Source organism: Citrus clementina, unplaced genomic scaffold (assembly GCF_000493195.1).
Source record: "Citrus clementina cultivar Clemenules unplaced genomic scaffold, Citrus_clementina_v1.0 scaffold_5, whole genome shotgun sequence".
Classification (NCBI taxonomy): domain Eukaryota; kingdom Viridiplantae; phylum Streptophyta; class Magnoliopsida; order Sapindales; family Rutaceae; genus Citrus; species Citrus x clementina.
This window is the reverse complement of record NW_006262201.1, coordinates 42,424,611-42,442,824: the sequence shown is the minus strand read 5'-3', so window position 1 is coordinate 42,442,824 and position 18,214 is coordinate 42,424,611. Positions and strand designations below refer to the sequence as shown.

The window sequence follows — 18,214 nt, the reverse complement described above, 5'->3', positions numbered from 1 at the left end:
CCAAGGGTTCAAGTAGCTATATAGTATAAATGGGCTTAAGGGCGGATTTTAATGGAGACTAGAGTGGGTTATACTCAGTAAAAATTTTAATTTTTTTTAAAAATATATATGATATCTCCTAAATTATAATAAAAATTAAAAAAAATCTCTGAACGATATATATATTATTCACTCAGGCTCCTATAACCAAAGTTTTTAACTTTTGCCCTTAAATGGGCTATAATATCCCTACTTAAAGAGGAAAAAATCTCAGTGAAGTAACGTCAACAAAGATGGTGACAATAATATTCTAGGCGCACTCCATATATAAAGTATAAACCCTTAGGTTTTCTCTCTCTAACTAAGTAACGCTTGCATGTAAAAAAGTTGCCAAGGCTTGTCTTCAACCTCGAGCGGACTTCATTGTTGAGGGTTGGCAAATTCTTAACATCCAAATGAACCAAAAACTAACATGAGCATTGCTGTATAATCGCCAGCCACCACAAGTTCTATTTCTAACCACTATTTCTCATTTTGTTGCAAGGTGGTCAAACTCCCAAACATTACCTCTCTACTCACCGTTGCTCCTCATTCCTCTAAGTTTCATCAAAGATCAACGCAAGCAGCACACCTCGACTATACTGGGCACCAAATCCCAAATTTATAAATTTATTGTATTTGACCAAATCTTATCAAAACGCAAAATCCAGTCAAAACAAGATGTACTCTCCCATCTAAAAATAGTCTTTAAACTCTTTAATTTGTAATATATGATAAAAATGATGAGGAAAATGGAGATTTATATGCAGGTCGATAAAATAAGTTGTTTCTGTTGTGTAAATGAAATAAAATGTTAATTAAAAAAATAGTTTAGTATTTCATAAATCGTGTTATTGCAGTTGACGGGGGTTTAAAAAAATAGTATATGTATTTATATTTTTTATTATAAAAGTGTTACTTTATTATATAAAGATTAAAATAGACATAAGTTTAAATTTTATTTATTTATATAGCAGGATTTATGAAAAAAAAACATAATTATCTTTTATTAAAATGTTAAAGTTATAATATAAACTTAAAAAGTCATGGTGGTTAATCTAATAGACTGTTTATAAAAAATAATTTCTTAATTATTATTAAAATTTAATTTATTAAAATAACTGCTTTTAAAAAATTCATCGAAACAAGCCCTAATATTTGCTAAGTAGTGGTATGTAAGTAAATTCGCTTCAGAGCCTGCATAAAATTTTTCAATAAATTCGGGAAACTTCGGCAAACAAATTAAAGGGAATTATAAAATAATCCACAAGATTCTATGCGCATTAGCCCATCCATTATTATTGCTCCCTTCTCCTTCCCGTGGCCACTTAATCCTACGACAGCTACTCCGGTCTTTTAGTTATTGACGTTTGACTGACAAAGTCAATCTTTTGCGCGTGTAACAGAGGTAGATTCTATGGATAAAAATACACACTGCCACACTGAATCAAAAAACAACTGGTAGAAAAGCGAAGCCTAAAACACAACACTCTTCAGTTTCGGCGGGATCCGAGTATCAAAACCTAGCAGGGTCGAACATCACCGGTTTAAGATCAGGCAGCTTACTTACTCTATCTTTAACTTTCTAGGGTTTTGTTTAAGTTAGGGTTTCAGTTTCATTTTTTTATTGCACGGTATCAGTACTTGTTGAACTCGTACTTCTGTTTGTCTCCCGGGAAAATGGGGAAATGCAAAAAACTGTTGAATAATGTTGTTATTTGTTAGCATTCTCTACCCATTTTGTAGTTGACTACAAGTAAATGTGAGCGAATATGTTTCAATAATTATTACGAAATATTAGGGTTTATTTATGGAGCATTTAAGATCCGATTACGTGTTTATTGGCAAATATATGTTAACTTCTCGATTGCCTTTTTCAGGGTTTCATTTTAGCATCCAGGTTTTAGTTGCCTTCATTTACATTTTCTTCGATGGGGGTATGTTTCACAGCATAGCAGTTTGTGATTGTTTTATGTTTACCTTTTTTTCCTTTTTGGCTCTCTTTCAAACGTGGCTGGTGATTGTTTTCTCAGGTAGAGAGAATTTTTAGAGATGAAGCTAACGAAGAGAAAGGAGAGCGTGCCAGAATGGTGAGTACTTGGCTACTGGGATATTGGATGATGTATATTTGTGTTTCTTAAGCATGACTGGAGGCGTACATACAATATTCATTTGATAACATATTCCTGGATAATATTGTCTAGAAAACAAATTTTTTTTTTCATTTAGAGGACATTGTGGGGATTCTTTTTTTCCTTTTTAATTTGTTGGAATGCGTTAACTCCTAAATTGTTTTTCCTTATGCTTTTGTGGAATAATCATGTTTGTTTATTTATTTATTTTTGTAGGCATCATTTGTTGGTGCAATGGCAATTGCTGACTTGGTTAAGACAACCTTAGGGCCAAAGGGAATGGTAAGGTCACTTGCTACCATGAATATTGCTCAAGATTAAAATACTTCAGTAGTAGCCTTTATCCTACCTTTCTATTAACTATCTGGTTGCTGTAAATCATCCATGTAGGATAAAATTCTACAGTCAACCGGCAGAGGACGTGAAGTCACTGTTACGAATGACGGGGCCACTATACTTAAGTCCCTACACATTGATAATCCAGCTGCTAAAGTCCTTGTTGGTATCCTTATTACTGTTGATTTGCTGCAATGGTGGGTTAATGTATTACTGTTGATTTGTTGTAATGGTGGGCTGATGTTTATTTTGTTTTCCTGGAAAAAAAGAAAAAGAAAAAACTGTGTAAGCATTTTTTCAGGAATAACTCTTTAAGTGGTGCAATTAGCCACGCCAGTAGAATAGTTACACATAACCCATAGAAAAAAGATTATTCCTTCTTCCTTTGCTTTATGATCCTTAATCAAGGGTCAGACATCTCTAAGGTTCAGGATGATGAAGTTGGTGATGGGACAACTTCAGTTGTTGTTTTGGCTGGGGAGCTTCTGAGGGAGGCAGAGAAGCTGGTGGCTGCTAAGATTCACCCAATGACCATAATATCAGGTTTCCTCTAGGCTTCTGCTAGTGCATTGATACTTCTTCTTTTTTTTTTTAATTTTTTTGGTCTTGTAATAGAAGTTACTTATGAGAGCTTTTTTTATTTCATGTGGTATTGTGATCCAATATTTGAAATTATATTTCAAATATTTGCTTTTGTGGTTGTTTTACTGTATTGCAAGTCTCATCTTTATGGAAATATTATACCTTGTGCTACCATTCTAAGTTTGCTTATTGTGGTTTAACAGTGATATTTCTTGATCATTTCATGGAGCAGGCAATATTTTTAGTAGCAATTCTGTTTCTATGCATTGTTGTTTTGTATAATTTTAAGGACAGATGTGAATGGTAGTAGAAAATCTTGTCTAGCATCCCTTATAATATGGTAAACAAAAAGATATATATTTGTGTATGATCAATTTTCCTTTATGTTTTGTATATCAGAAATCTATCCCTCACAAAATTAGTAATGCAGTGTGCATGGGTATTGAAGATTTCTTTTTTTGTATTTTCCTTATAATTTTATTATTATGCCATCTGAAATGCAGATGATAATAGCATTTCTGCTGATGATTCTTTTGTTGTTTAGGTTTCCGGATGGCAGCTGAATGCGCTCGCGATGCTTTGTTGCAAAAGGTTGTGGATAACAAAGAGAATGCAGGTGATTGATTTGTTTACCCATGTGAAGCATTGTCTAAAGCTTTTTATTTGACATAATTCCTCTGTTTCCATTCTTCCCGACAACTTGTCAATACACATTTCTTTAGATGATAATTGGACATGAATGAGATTTTTTGGTTGTAATTTGTGGTCAAAATACTATGAATACCTCAAATTACCATGATGACCTTGAATTCTTTATTATTATCGTTATTAATTTTTTTGAACTACTATTTGTGATTAATTCATGACATTACTGAATAATGCAGAAACATTCAAGTCAGACTTGATGAAGATTGCGATGACTACTTTGAGTTCAAAAATTCTCTCACAGGATAAAGAACATTTTGGTCAACTGGCTGTGGATGCTGTTATGAGGCTTAAGGTAATACGTTTTATATATCAAGTAGTTTAAGAATCAATTGAAACACATGCTCATGTCTGACACACTTTTCATGATAAGCTACACTGAGAAACACTCAAACATATTAAACTATCACTTGGAGATACTTGATTCATGCAGATCAGTATTTAAAATGTTGTATTACATTCTCTGGACAGCCCCTTTACTATTCTACATTTTGGAGAATAGGAACACTGTCATAATTTTCAGATAGGATTTTAAAATGTTGTCTTACATTCTCTGGACAGCCCCTTTACTATTCTGCATGTTATGTTTGATTTTTATGTTTTCTTTCTGGATTTCTTCTGACCATGATCTTACGAATTGCAGGGCAGCACAAATTTAGAGTCCATCCAAATTATCAAGAAGCCTGGAGGATCACTGAAGGATTCCTTTCTAGATGAGGGGTGGGGCACAAAAACTATCTTGTTATAGTGTTATTGATTGTGCCGAATATCCAATTTGTTATATTAGGTTTGCACACCATGTAGAAATGTGCATAATTGTGCTTAAAAGTATCTGAGATATCAACTGAAGCAGAATCTGTTGGAAGGAATAGTTTAGATAACTTACACGATGTATATGCTTTTGTGTAATTTTGTTCATTGGATATATCTCTCTGTCTGACATCTGGTTGATTTTATGAATTTTACTTATGGAACTTTTTCAGATTCATTCTTGACAAGAAAATTGGCATTGGACAACCAAAACGTATAGAGAATGCAAAAATACTGGTGGCAAATACTGCAATGGATACAGATAAAGTGAAGATTTATGGGGCACGTGTTCGTGTTGATTCAATGTCAAAGGCCGCTGAGATAGAAGGTGCAGAGAAGCAAAAAATGAGAGAAAAGGTGCAAAAGATAATAGCTCATGGGATTAACTGCTTCGTTAATAGGCAGTTGATTTACAATTTTCCAGAGGAACTCTTTGCAGATGCGGGTATACTTGCAATTGAGCATGCTGATTTTGATGGTATAGAGCGTCTGGCTTTAGTAACTGGTGGTGAAATTGCATCAACCTTTGATAATCCAGAGTCAGTTAAGCTTGGGCACTGCAAGCTTATTGAGGAAATTATGATTGGCGAGGACAAGTTGATCCACTTTTCTGGTGTTGAAATGGGTCAGGCTTGTACCATAGTGTTGAGAGGTGCAAGGTACTTTATGTTACATTCTTTTTTATAGTGTTCGTTTGATCTAGCTTTTGGCATATATGCTTTTTTGGATATATCTAGGGCCTAATTGCTTGTGAGTATTATGTGCTGACTTTTTCTTTAATGTCTTATTTTATTATGTTCATTTTTTTTGGCAGCCATCATGTGCTTGACGAGGCTGAGCGGTCTCTGCATGATGCCTTGTGTGTGCTGTCTCAGACAGTCAATGACAGCAGGGTTTTGTTTGGAGGTGGATGGCCTGAGATGGTTATGGCCAAGGAAGTGGATGAGCTGGCACGTAAGACTCCTGGGAAAAAGTCCCATGCCATTGAGGCTTTCTCACGGGCACTTGTTGCCATTCCAACAACCATTGCTGACAATGCTGGTCTAGACAGTGCTGAGTTGATAGCTCAGCTCCGTGCAGAGCACCAGAAGGAAGGATGCCCTGCAGGCATTGACGTTATCTCTGGATCTGTAAGTTCTGAAATTGAGGAATTCGAATGTTGTTTGCTCTGGGTTTCGAGTGCTATTTCTGCCATAGTAATCTCATAGTACTCCCTTGGCGGAAATATAGACACTGCAATGTTTTTTTTTTCTTTTTTTAGTTTATCACCTCCCTGTAATTTTTCTAACAGAGGATGTGCATGAAAAACATTTCTAGTCTATAACCCTTACCGTGGTTGTTGCTGTTTTAAATAATGGCAGGTAGGAGATATGGCTGAGTTGGGGATTTCTGAATCATTCAAAGTTAAGCAGGCTGTACTGCTTTCAGCAACTGAGGCTGCCGAGATGATTCTCAGAGTTGATGAAATTATCACTTGTGCGCCAAGGAGAAGAGAAGATAGGATGTAAAGATATCATGTCAGATTGTTTGGTTGGTGGAAACATTTTTGGTAGTAACAAACTATTTGGGCATCTTCTTACAAACAAGTACTGTATTCTTAATGTTGGATTTCAATGTGTTTATTTTGCTAAACATTAAATTTTGTTGGTTTGCTTTTAGTTTTGTTTAAAAAGCAATGTAGGCGGCTGTGTTTGTGGCTGGTGAAAGTGTTTTAGCTGTCCGCAACTAATGTAATGGATCTGTAGTTTTGGTGTTGGCTCGGGAACTCTCGTCAGTGATCGATTGATGTTATCCCTAGTTCCCTACGTTACCATAAATTGCAGTGTCCCGGAACCACTGTATTATCTATTCCTTAAGTGGAACTTTTTGATGGGGAGCTTTGCTTATTCCTCGTTTGCCATTTTCAAGATCTGGGTTACTGTCTTTAGGAAACCAACGGATAAAATGCAGATGGTAACTACAGAAAACGGATAAATGGTATTTAATTATTTATAGGACTTGAAAGGTTTTATGTAAAGTCGTGTTTGCATTTATTTAATTTAAAAAAAAACAAACGACCTCTTACTATATTTTAAAATCATGTGGAATTCATCCTAGTGGATGAAGTGTAGCTGATGAATGAAACACAAAGATGACAACACGTCTGACGAAAATCGATGCAAATGACACGTCGTTTTTTTATAAAAAGCCGTGATGAGTGGGAAATGGTGCGCACTGGCTCTGCGCTTACCATTTGTGCCTGTCATTTACATTAATAAAAGGGACGACACGTCGTCTTTCCCTATAATGACAGGAGGGCAGGTTGTTTGGATTTTCTCCTAAAGCCGACTTGTCATCTGTTGCCTGCTTGCAAATTAAAAATTTAAGATATTGGTGTGTTGTTGAAAAATAAACGACTTATTGTATCTAAACTAGATTTTACAACAATAATCTTTATAAGAAAGAAAAATAGAAAATTAAAGTTAATGGTAATTAGAGAGACCGTTTATAAAACTAAAATTAGAAAACTCAAAGGCTATTAGCTAATTCAAAATAAAATCAGAGGTAGTAAATTTACCTGGAAATGTTTCTTTTTTTTTTCCTTACAAAAATCTTGCACTTTACAAAAAAAAAATGAAAAAAAAATTACCATTAACTTTGGCAAAACAGGTCCCAGATGATATGTGGTTTGTCAATAAATTCCAAAACTAAACGTCATTTTTTTAGCATATTCAGAGACGACTTGACATCCACTTTATTTATATAAACGACAAGTGTAAATAGTATGCATCGGCGTATACTATTTACGACTCATAGTCTGGATTTTGATGCAAAATAACATGTTATTTTCTTTTCATATTATAGTAGACATCGACGTAAAATCTATGAAGATGAATTCTACACTATTTTAATGAAAGGTTTTATGTAAGTTGTCTTTGCATTTATTTGCTATTTTGCCATGTGACCTTTTAATTTATATTCACTACTTTGCAAGGTTTTAACGGATAAATGCGAACATTGAAGTATGTCCGCTCCGCTCAGTGTTAACCCAGGACAGGCCGTTGAGTATCTCTATCTTAACCAAGACATTTTATCGATATGTTAGCCTTCCAAATTCCAATACGCCTTTGTAAATACGAAGGTAGAATCTGCGGCTTGAAAGTTTGGGGCGTAGATTTAAGTCCGGCTACCGACTTTTATAGTTATTAGAATCCCGTTACGACTATTATTGAAAAATTTTAATACGTGGATTATCCTTAACAAACCGTTTCAATCTCTCCCATTCTCACCGCACAAATGAAAAATCCTGAGAGGGATGACGTAATTTGCTACCTTCTATTTACTTTTATAATTTTACCATCTGCCTCTGCCTCTGCCTCTCTCGTGTTAATTCCATTCTAAATACAACGTGTACATGGTATGCACACGCAAGACTAGGCCGCTAACAGACGTGCCGTGCGTGAATGGGAAGTATGGCTAACGGACCCACTTCAGCAAGACTTTGTCATTTACAGTGATCCGTTGCGTCAGCGTCATCGCCATCGCATCCCTGCGAGAAAATTCAACTTTGTCAATATTTCCATTTCAATCTTATCCCGGCCAATATTTCTTTTAACTACTTATCGCAGTATCAAAATCCTTTAAATGCTATTTATTTCAGAATCAAAAGCACATAGTGAATTCACTTTTGAAAACGCTTTTGAGCAGAAATTGAAAAGCCACTTTCAATCTTAAGAGGGGCTTCCATGGCGAAAAGTTCAGGTATCAATCCAGAGCTCCTCCTCTCTCAAAAACTCCCCGAGGTATTTCTTCTTCCAATTTTTAATTCTTCTTCTTCTTCAACTTATAGCATTTTTCTTTTTTAACCAATCATTTTTTACACTTGCGTATTAATTTAGAACGTCTGTTTCTAACTAATTCTTTTTCCCCCTTTTTTCCTTATCCTTTGTTGCACAAATATATATACATCATTGGACGCAATGGATTGCACTAGCAGAAGACATTCACTTACACTGAAAGGTAAGAATTCCTCCACGGTTGACCTTTTCCTGTGGTCCATGGAATGTATTCACTGTTACTAACCATTCATTGGCTCTGGTGCCATATTATACTCATACGCATATGAGGGTAATGCATGATAGAAATAAGTTTGTTTTGCGAACAGAGATGCTGCGATCTATGCCTTGGGTGTTGGAGCGTGTGGACGGGATGCTGTGGATGCTGATGAGCTCAAATATGTGTATCATGAAAATGGGCAGCAGTTCATCCAGGTATTGAATTATCAAGCTTATGATTAATTTGGTCAGTTTTGTATTTAGAGGGTACTACTAGTTTAATAAAGTACTAAAGTTGCCTGTAGTCAAATAATGTATTGGATTACCGTCCCACTAACAGCAACCTTGGGAGGGATTTAGTTTTTGTTCAGGAGTTTGAGTAAAGGCTAAAGAAAATAAAGTAAAATGATGGATTTCCTATTGTTGACAACATTATATGCATGTATCATCTTGGTTTTGTTTTTTCTGGTCAGGCCAATGTGGGAGGAAAGCATCTTGATCTTGATCTTGATTACAGTAATAAACTAATTATCTGAATATGAATGACTAAATAGCATTACGTTGTTGGAATGCTAGCTAATAGACATTACAGTTTATTGTGGGGATTTTGATCCATTGTCATGCTTTCCACTTTGTAGGTCTTGCCCACATTTTCTGCTTTGTTTTCATTTGAATTGGAGCCAAGTGGTGCCATAGATCTTCCAGGACTGCAGTAAGCTTACTTGATTTTTTGTTGCTATTTTAACTTATCCCATTTTCTGTATCATTTATAAGTTTTATCAAATACTTCAAAAGAAAGAAATCAAACTGTTTTCTTAATAAACTCATTGGTTTGTTATATTCATTTCATTCTTACATACTGAATGAAAAACTAATTGCATTTCTGGTTTATGTTGTTGCAACATAACAGACATGATCCACGACTTTTGCTGCATGGACAACAATACATGGAACTGTATAAGCCATTTCCTTCTAGCGCTTCTGTATGCCCTTTCATCAGGAGCACTTTTTAATTGTTTCCATTCTCATACTTCTCTGTTTTGTTGTGTTGAGGTACACTAAATGAACTAATTTATGATATTATTGATGCAGATACGAAATGAAGCATGTATTGCCGGATTGCATGATAAGGGTAAAACAACTTGTGTTAACAGAGTTTTTTACTTAAATAAAGGGAGCTTAAATTAGGGGTGCCCCAGTTACCGTGTGGTAAATGTTTTAGTGGTCTTTGAGTCCGTCTACATGTACAATCAGTACTGATGAGTTGGTTGTACTGCTCTTTTCTTTTGAAGAAAAATTCATTGCAACCCCAAAATCTCAAATCTTCTATATGGATTTGATCTGAAATGTTTTTTTATCTTCTTGTGAAATGTATGTATGCGTAAAGCTTAAAAATGACTGATTTTTTGGGGCTATCATCTTTTATCCTGCTGGGTGAGGGAGAATGGTTGTGATATATTTTGTGCAATTATTTTGATGTTTCTCTATTTCCTGTGTTGATTTATTTACAGGTAAAGCTGCTATCCTTGAGATTGAAACCAAAAGTTACAATGCAGAATCTGGTGAACTGTTATGCATGAATCGGTGAGTCCTTCCTGAAACATCCCATTCTAATGTTGTCATGTCATATGCTTTTTATTGAAAGAATGAAGAAAAAGGTCCTGCCATTCTATTGACTCGGGAAGGATAATATTCTGCAGGATGACTGCCTTTCTGCGGGGTGCTGGCGGCTTTTCAAATTCATCTCAACCATTTTCCTACTCAAAATATCAAACTATCCCTGTTTCAGTTGTGAAAATCCCTAAAAGTCAACCTTTTGCAGTATTTGAGGATTATACCCAACCATCTCAGGCATGTAGCATCAAATTTCATTATTGCTGGAATTCAAAGTTTTTTATATTTGAACTCTTGTGTTGAATTGATGAGAGTATGTATAATCTAATTCTTAATATTCATGTGTTATAAGAACTTTCTCTTGGGTGGTGCATGAGTAAACTAATGAACTTTCCATATGAGATTCTCTGGTTGAAGCTTTGCTATACCATCTGCAGGCATTGGTGTATAGGCTATCTGGTGATTATAATCCTCTTCATTCAGATCCTATGGTTGCAAAAGCTGCTGGGTCAGTACTCAATCATAATTACAAAACTGAATTAGTTAATTACTACTTTCACTATTAGACTTGGCATTTCTAATGGTGTTACATTCTGTGTTGAAGTTTCTCTCGGCCAATATTGCATGGGCTGTGTACAATGGGGTTTGCAGTTAGGGCAATCATCAAATTTATTTGTAGAGGGGATCCAAACATGGTCAAGAATATATTCAGCCGATTCCTTTTACATGTGTACCCTGGTGAAACTTTGGTCACGGAAATGTGGCTTCAAGGCTTGAGGTGTATTTTCGTTTCTCTTTGGATTAACAAGAGTAATAACTTTACATTTAACTTTTTATGTGTGTGCTGAGTACACTTCTGAGTTTTTTTTTGTTTTAACCTGCAGGGTCATTTATCAGGTAAAGGTAAAAGAGCGAAATCGAAGTGTGCTCTCTGGCTTTGTAGATGTTCATCGTTTAGCTTCATCGCTGTAATTTCATTTGTTGTTGTATTACATGTTTTTACTCTCTCTTTTCATATGGTCTAAATAATTGATGCTAGTTATTGTTGGAAGAGAACAGTATATTGGTTAAGGCATTCAAAGCTGTCGCATTTTACATGAATAAATTAATGGAAATACCTTAATTTTTAGATATTACTAGTACACATGATTTTTCTTCTTTTTCCATTTAGCTCGATGCTAATCAATCAATCTCCTCCTTAGACGTGTGAGTGCGTTTCCAATTCCAAGCCAATTGTTTTCAAATTGAGATTTTATTGTCATGAAGAAAACTTAATTTTAAAAAAAAAAATAGCGTGAACAATTCAACAAGATATTAATGTGTTAAAATTAAGTTAACTAAGACGGCTGTTATCTTAGTGTATTTCCAAAATTGTTTTAAGGAAAATTCATTTCCGAGATAATTATATTCAAATAAAAATTATTTTAAGGAAAAAGTATATATTCATTAAATTTCTTATCATTAGGCTTATGACATAAGCTTCGCAGCGAAGTTAAATTTCAAAAATATTTTTTATTTTAACGGAGAACTTAACAGATATTATCCGCAACTTACAGTTACTGGTCTAGGACAAATGAAACAAAATCGTGATAAAATTTTTAATTCTTTTAGTAAATTTTGAGAATTTTTTTATGAGAAAAATAAAATTATTTAAGTTAAATCTGTGATTTCTCTTAAAATAATCTTTTTTTTTTTTTAAACCATGGTTTTGTCGTGATTGTATTCTTTAATTATTTCCTATTATTTGAGTTGGGTCCGGCTACGGTGGAAACTGCCTGTTACTGAAGGCTGCAACTCACTGAACTAAACTAAGGAGTTAACTGAGACTGCCGCCATTTTTAATCGACGAACAGTTTCAAATGGCGAACGAAACCGAAGACGCGCCCACTAACAGCGCCTCGGAGTCGCATGCTACCTCCGCCGACGTGGAGCGTAACCCTACCGACGAAGACAAAAACGAGAAGCTTCTGAACGACGCCGTTCAGTTCTTGCCTACTGACGCCGTAAAGGACTTATTGTCCAAAGAGGTTCGTGCTTATCTTCGTCTTTATCATCTTTCAATTGTTAAAGAATTTTTTTTATAAACCTGTCACATTAGTTTTGTTAGTCAGTCATTTTACAGCACTATTAATAGTTTGATTAGAAAATTGAAAATTAGTTGCTTAGGGTTTAGTTTCTTTATGATTAACCTAATTTTCTATATTGCAGGTGTGCCTGAGATGCATTTTTCGCCTATTTGGAATGCAAGTTCCTATTTGTTCCTCACTCTCGGTCAAATCACTATTATGTCATGTTCTAGGAGAACAAGCAGACTTACACCAAAATATTAGCAGTGTTGAGCCAAACATTTGCAGAAGTTGCTTGGGTATCTTACAATTTACTTACTGTGGTGATAAAGAGAGGGTGGTGGAAAATGAGAGTGCTTGTGATTTTGCGGTTGCAATTGCCGAACTAGTAAAGAAAGAAGGACATCAGATTGATAGCTTTTCTCTTGAAGTTTCTATGCCGCCAACAATCCTCGAGAATGAAAATAAGCTTAGTTTGTATGTGAAAAGAAAATATAGATCTGAAGCGTGGTTCAAAGATAGATCAATTTCTGAATGCAGTTCTACAAAGGATGCTTTAAAATTTGCTTTAACAAATCCTCTTGAGACATTGCTGGTAATTAAATATGTTTTCTTTCAATTGGTTCTGCATTAGGTAATGTCACCTGTGAAAATCCTTACATCTATTTACAATAAGTAATGAGTTCTTCCATGGTATTCCTAAGGAACAAGGAATTTCTTTTGCCATAGACTGGAATTTTCTGTTGTTTAGAACAGTGCAGACATTTAAAATACTTGTTTCCTGTTAATCCTTCATTGTATGAAAGTTTTGCAGGATGTTAAATGTGGTATAAGTACTTTCCACATTCGTTTGACATACAGTCGTGTTGAGGCGTCAATAAGAATCCAGAACTTTGTAGAGAAAATTGAGGGCTGCAAAAGAAGGAAAGTAGGCAAGTCATATTTATTTATGCAGAGACTAATGACATTGCTATTGGAAATAAACATTTTACATTTACATTTTATTAGAAAAAAATGAAATTTTATATGGCACTAAATTTGTAAATCTTCATTGATTGATACAGATGCTAAGAACTGCTTGGACACTGTCAAAGATAAGTCAGCTATTACAGGTGTTGAAAATTCTGTTGTTTCTACAACAGAAGTGATTCCAGTTGATGAAAAGTCCTCTAATGGTTTGCAAGATAATGAACCTTCTGAGACCCATGAATTCCCCTTAAAAAAGGTGGTTTTTACTTTTTTTCAACCAATAGTTTTCGCTTGGAAAATGTTTGGTCTGTTTGCTATGTTTTGAATCATTTTAGAATTTGCAGTTGTGAACTCATAATTAGTTCTACTGGATTAAAGAGAAAATTGGAAAATGTTGCTCTTTCCGGCTGACTTGGAAAGAAAGTTCGATTGACTTATGTGGCAGCAGCTACTTTGTAATTAATAGATAAATGACTTACATTTTCTAGGACTTTCTTTACAATTCGAAAAAATGGATTGGTTTTATGTTTTTGATTGATTATTGCTTTTGTTTGTTGTAACAGACATTTCGTTGTTCATTATCTTTGACGTGGTAGTGCATTTTATCTGGTTTGGATTTCTTCGTAGGTCAATGAACCTTGCCGCTTGGAGTGTCTTTGCTTCCGGACTCCTATCTACTTTGGTGGAAGATATCTGAAGGTATGTCAAGTTTGGAGGAACCAGATCTTCTCAAGTTTGGAGGGGCTTGTATGTAGTTCATGAATATGGGGATAAAGGATATTCTTCATGAAATTGCTTTGTTTACAACACTGAGAATAAGTTGAAGCTATATTAACCTGGCAAAGGAACTTTTCTAGATCAAGTTTAAATCAGAGAGGATTCTAACACGTAACTTTGCACTTTGCAATTTAACCTTTTCTTTTATCTTAATGTTTTTCTTTCTTTTTTCATGTATATTGCAGTACTCGAGAAATGTGAGTCAAACACGCTGGATTATTGATGAGGAAAGAATGGGAGAAGCATCTATTGAGGTATTTCCTCTGCTGATGGCGTTAACATTGCAAATGAGGTTCATGAACTAACTTTCATATGCTTACTCCTCAGGAGATTATAGGTGGTAACATTCTTCCTATGTGTCGGGGTGACAGTTACAAGTTTCATGCTGCTGGTAGAGAAGATATAGATGTAATGAAGATATGCTTTATGTTCAATATTTGTTTGAGATCAGCAAATAATTTCCTCATAAAAATTAATTTCTTTTTCCAGGTTCGGATGTTAGGCTCAGGTAGGCCTTTTCTGTTTGAGATACAAAATGCACGTGAAGTACCATCTGAGTTGCTTGTGAAAGAAATAGAATCTAAGATAAATAGCTTGGAAAATAAATTAGTAAGTCAGATGTAAAATTTAATGTGGTGCATTTTTCTCTCCTGATTTGTAGATGATTATGGTTAACTTCATTCAACACTGCAGGTTAGAGTAAAGAATCTTAAAATAGTAGGCAGTCAGGGTTGGACCTTGATGCGTGAAGGAGAAGCAGAGAAGCAGGTTACTTTTGCTAATTAATCGAACATAGTAGTTCATCCTGCTATTGTTGCTTGGGAGTGTGAATTTATTTGGAAGTGATGACCTGGATTAGGCCTATTGTTATGCAGAAGCAATATGCTGCATTAGTGTGGATCTCTCGCCCGCTTCAGGATGAAGACTTTCAGACCATATCTTCTCTCAAGGAAACAGTGAGATGTTATGCAAGTTTCATTTGTTACTTTCATTTGCTATCTAAACAGTGGGCAGGGAGTGCAACATGATATCTTCTAATCGTATGCTAATATATTCTACATTATGTCTTTTTGGCTATGCAATTCCTGTTCTCGTCTTGCTCTTCTTCTGCAATGAAGTAGAATCCAAGCTACACCAGTTTATCTAAGTGGTTGGTCCAGTTAGGTTCACACAGGTCGAAACTACAAAGTAGCGCCGATTGTCCATACTGTAAATTTGCTGATATTTCACATTCTAGTTGATGTACTGCTTGCTCTGATTTTGCTGAAAGTTAGCACAAAACATGTTTCTGTCCCTCATGTGTGCATTGTGTTAGGTTCCACACCAAGATTTTGGATGAACAAAAAAGAACATGATTACTGCCATGACCAGAGCCCAAAGAAGTTTGCAATTTATTGAAATACCCTTGAATTTCCCATTTTATTTTACTTTTCAAAGCGTAAATGAAATTGAACCAGTAGCATATCATTCCATTGATACAAAGTTCTCAATCATTTTCTTGTTCTCTGTCTCATGCAGCAAATTTTGCAGAAAACTCCAATCAGGGTGCTTCACCGTCGAAGTCCATTAGAACGTGAAAAGATTATAAATTGGTTTGAGTCTCTCCAATTACCTATTATGTAGCATAGTCTTTGTATAGTTCCGCAATCATTTAACATGTTTCATAGCCTATCTCTGCTTATTTCCAATTTCTTTCTTCTAACTTTAGGATGAAAATTGAAAAGATTGCTGGAAGCTCTCAGTATTTCCTTTTGCACATGTGTACCCAGGTAATATTTTCATCTCTGAACTGTTTATCACACATGAAATTGTTATTTGCAGTGCAATCCTATGGAGCTTGAGTAGAAGTGTAGACCAGAAAGCCTTTTGACTATATGCATTCTGCTGTATGGTTGGTGTGAGTAATGAGTAGCAGCTGAGCCACATTTGGCCTTTAGAATCTTATCAAAAGGAAATGAGGGTTTACACTCTTCAGATATTATTTTTACCAATTTGCTTGCCTCCCTAGCGCCCAGGGGGAAAAAGGGGAAAATAAAAGTTATTTTCTTGCTTTGATTACCTGAGTGAAATTTTCTACCTCTGAGCCCTTGGCCTACATTTTACCACGAAATAGTAATGATGGGATGGAAATTGCAGGCTGGAACATATATCAAGGAATTTGTTCATGGGGATCTTGGGCGCACCAATCCAAGGTACAAAACATGTTTAAATAGTGTTATGACAAAAATCCTTGTTCCGGTTCATTTTTGTTATCGTGCGCTGGCATTTTGTTTAGAGTACTGATATTTGGACACAATCAAGACCACCAAGATAGAAAATAGGATACTGTTCATGTTACAGCACCAGTACACAGAAACTTACGGCATTTTTCATACTACAGTGCCATCGTTTCTGTCATGGCCGAATATCATTTTTCTTTAATTTATTTTGAATTTTTTTTTCTGTTCTTCTGCAGCATTGGATCAATTCTAGGCTGCAGAGCAGAGATCCTGCAACTTGATGTTACAGATGTAAAAATGAACTGTTTCCTAACTGAATGAGGTTGTGTGCAGTTCTTCAGAATCAGTTTCAGATTGCCTTGGTATCTGAACTATGGTAATTTCTTATGTGTTTCACTTGAACAAGGCAATCTGAAACACGGTCATTTCTTATGTGTTAATTTGACCGTTTATTCTAACTGTCAAAGGGCAAATTTGGAAGATCATGCCCTAAATATTATTTGACAATGATAAATTAAATTTATTTGATAAGTTAATTGATGGTATTATTATTAATTACTTTTAATTAAGAATTTTTAATGTAAATATTAATTATTGGGTTAATATTTTATCTCATTTTATTCTTTTTTAATTCAAGATAAGGGGTATTTCAGATATTTCATTAACTTTTAAATAGCTCCGTTAAAATAACGGTCAAATTAACGGAATTGGGTGTGCGGTGGAAAACGTCGAAAAGTTTGGGTGCACCGTGGAAAATGTTGAAAGATTTGGGGGTTAGGTGGAAATAACCCTTTGTTTATTTGTATATTGAGTTGTAAATCATCTACTCGATCCAGGAAGCACCCAACATCTTTTGCCATGAGCAATAGCGATCAGCCCATTCATCTATCTGCAGTCGACGGTAAGGCATCTACTACAGTCGACACAAAAAACTGAGTGACGATAAAATTAAGCATTACTAGTTTCTTTGTTGAGCTTCCTGATCCATGTACAGACTTACAATCGATGCGACCAATTATTGTGTTGGTCTGGCTATTCTCCACGAAACATATTGCATAGTCTGAGAATAAATGGAACCCGCGAGCGATCGGCGGTCAATTTCACTGACATGCAACAAAAGTTAACAAAAATCACTGCAAAGGAATCAGAATAAATCGTGAAGAGCACAAAATAGTCATTCATTGATTCACAGTAAGCTAACCGCAACATAGGCATATGCTTTGCTCTGAAATTAATCAAAGAAAACAAGAAATGTCATTGAAACTATAATTCATATTAACGACTCGCCGACAATAACTTCAACAAGCACAAAGGCACACCTCGGTCATGTCGGATCAGCCGTTGACAGCGTGGTGGATGGTTGACGGCAAGGCTTATTAGGGTGCTGTTTCCGACTTTCACAATATGCAATGGTGAGTATCTAGGGAAATAAATGTGGTAAAATGAGCATAATAACCCAATACCAAATAATCATCAACTGTGAGGTACATGCATCTATGCTTAGAATATAATACCGATGGAGAAGCAGAACGTTTTCTGCTTGACAGTGTGAGAGGGAGAGTTGATGCTAAAGCGAGTAGGCCAATAACCCAGCTCCACCATACAAAATACTGAGCTTGGCTTCCTGTTTCACTTTTAGACATAGAACAAGGTTTACTTACTTGATTGGCCAATGGAAACTCTTCCTGCACCTCTGTCTTTTGCCACTGGGTCCGCAATTATCATGGACACCATCCCTTGTCTCCCTGCTGCACCGTCCTGGGTAAACATAACATAAGTTGAAGCTGGTATTCTTCCTTAATCTCAACTTCGTCGACCCCTGATGAAATCGAACAAAAGAGAAGAATCATTCCCGATGAGAATGGAACAACAAAAATAAAAAACCCACGTATGAGTTATGACCTCCAAAGTAAATCTCACTAATAAATGCATAACTATATATAGTTATAATT

At 35.4% G+C, this 18,214-nt stretch overlaps 3 protein-coding genes across 6 annotated transcripts; all 3 read left to right on the top strand.

Annotated features, from left to right (window-relative positions):
- Positions 1-1,283: 1,283 nt before the first annotated feature.
- LOC18042004 (T-complex protein 1 subunit beta) lies at positions 1,284-6,459 on the top strand. 2 transcript variants are annotated; one of them, XM_006435227.2, is made up of 12 exons: positions 1,284-1,575; positions 1,899-1,955; positions 2,052-2,108; positions 2,367-2,432; positions 2,541-2,652; positions 2,901-3,029; positions 3,613-3,684; positions 3,953-4,068; positions 4,417-4,493; positions 4,757-5,242; positions 5,398-5,713; positions 5,945-6,459. In XM_006435227.2, the coding sequence occupies exons 2-12, from the start codon at positions 1,950-1,952 to the stop codon at positions 6,089-6,091; spliced, it is 1,584 nt and encodes a 527-aa protein (XP_006435290.1). In that variant the 5' UTR covers positions 1,284-1,575; positions 1,899-1,949; the 3' UTR covers positions 6,092-6,459. The 2 variants fall into 2 exon arrangements, with proteins under 2 accessions (XP_006435290.1, XP_024040199.1); XM_024184431.1 differs by lacking the exon at positions 1,284-1,575 and adding an exon at positions 1,758-1,780.
- A 1,498-nt stretch (positions 6,460-7,957) lies between these two features.
- On the top strand, positions 7,958-11,360 carry LOC18040657 (enoyl-CoA hydratase 2, peroxisomal). The gene is made up of 11 exons (XM_006435226.2): positions 7,958-8,365; positions 8,560-8,582; positions 8,728-8,833; positions 9,256-9,329; positions 9,528-9,600; positions 9,710-9,749; positions 10,129-10,201; positions 10,318-10,468; positions 10,669-10,739; positions 10,836-11,009; positions 11,116-11,360. The coding sequence occupies exons 1-11, from the start codon at positions 8,309-8,311 to the stop codon at positions 11,201-11,203; spliced, it is 930 nt and encodes a 309-aa protein (XP_006435289.1). The 5' UTR covers positions 7,958-8,308; the 3' UTR covers positions 11,204-11,360.
- A 593-nt stretch (positions 11,361-11,953) lies between these two features.
- On the top strand, positions 11,954-16,756 carry LOC18041356 (putative tRNA pseudouridine synthase Pus10). 3 transcript variants are annotated; one of them, XM_006435224.2, is made up of 14 exons: positions 11,954-12,258; positions 12,440-12,892; positions 13,112-13,229; positions 13,362-13,522; positions 13,894-13,965; positions 14,229-14,297; positions 14,371-14,451; positions 14,533-14,652; positions 14,737-14,811; positions 14,919-14,999; positions 15,562-15,635; positions 15,752-15,812; positions 16,180-16,235; positions 16,499-16,756. In XM_006435224.2, the coding sequence occupies exons 1-14, from the start codon at positions 12,091-12,093 to the stop codon at positions 16,581-16,583; spliced, it is 1,674 nt and encodes a 557-aa protein (XP_006435287.1). In that variant the 5' UTR covers positions 11,954-12,090; the 3' UTR covers positions 16,584-16,756. The 3 variants fall into 3 exon arrangements, 2 of the variants coding, with proteins under 2 accessions (XP_006435287.1, XP_024040259.1); XR_002905481.1 differs by lacking the exons at positions 15,752-15,812; positions 16,180-16,235; positions 16,499-16,756 and having other exon boundaries at positions 14,919-15,425; positions 15,562-15,622; XM_024184491.1 differs by lacking the exons at positions 15,752-15,812; positions 16,180-16,235; positions 16,499-16,756 and having other exon boundaries at positions 14,919-15,083; positions 15,562-15,609.
- Positions 16,757-18,214: the final 1,458 nt, after the last annotated feature.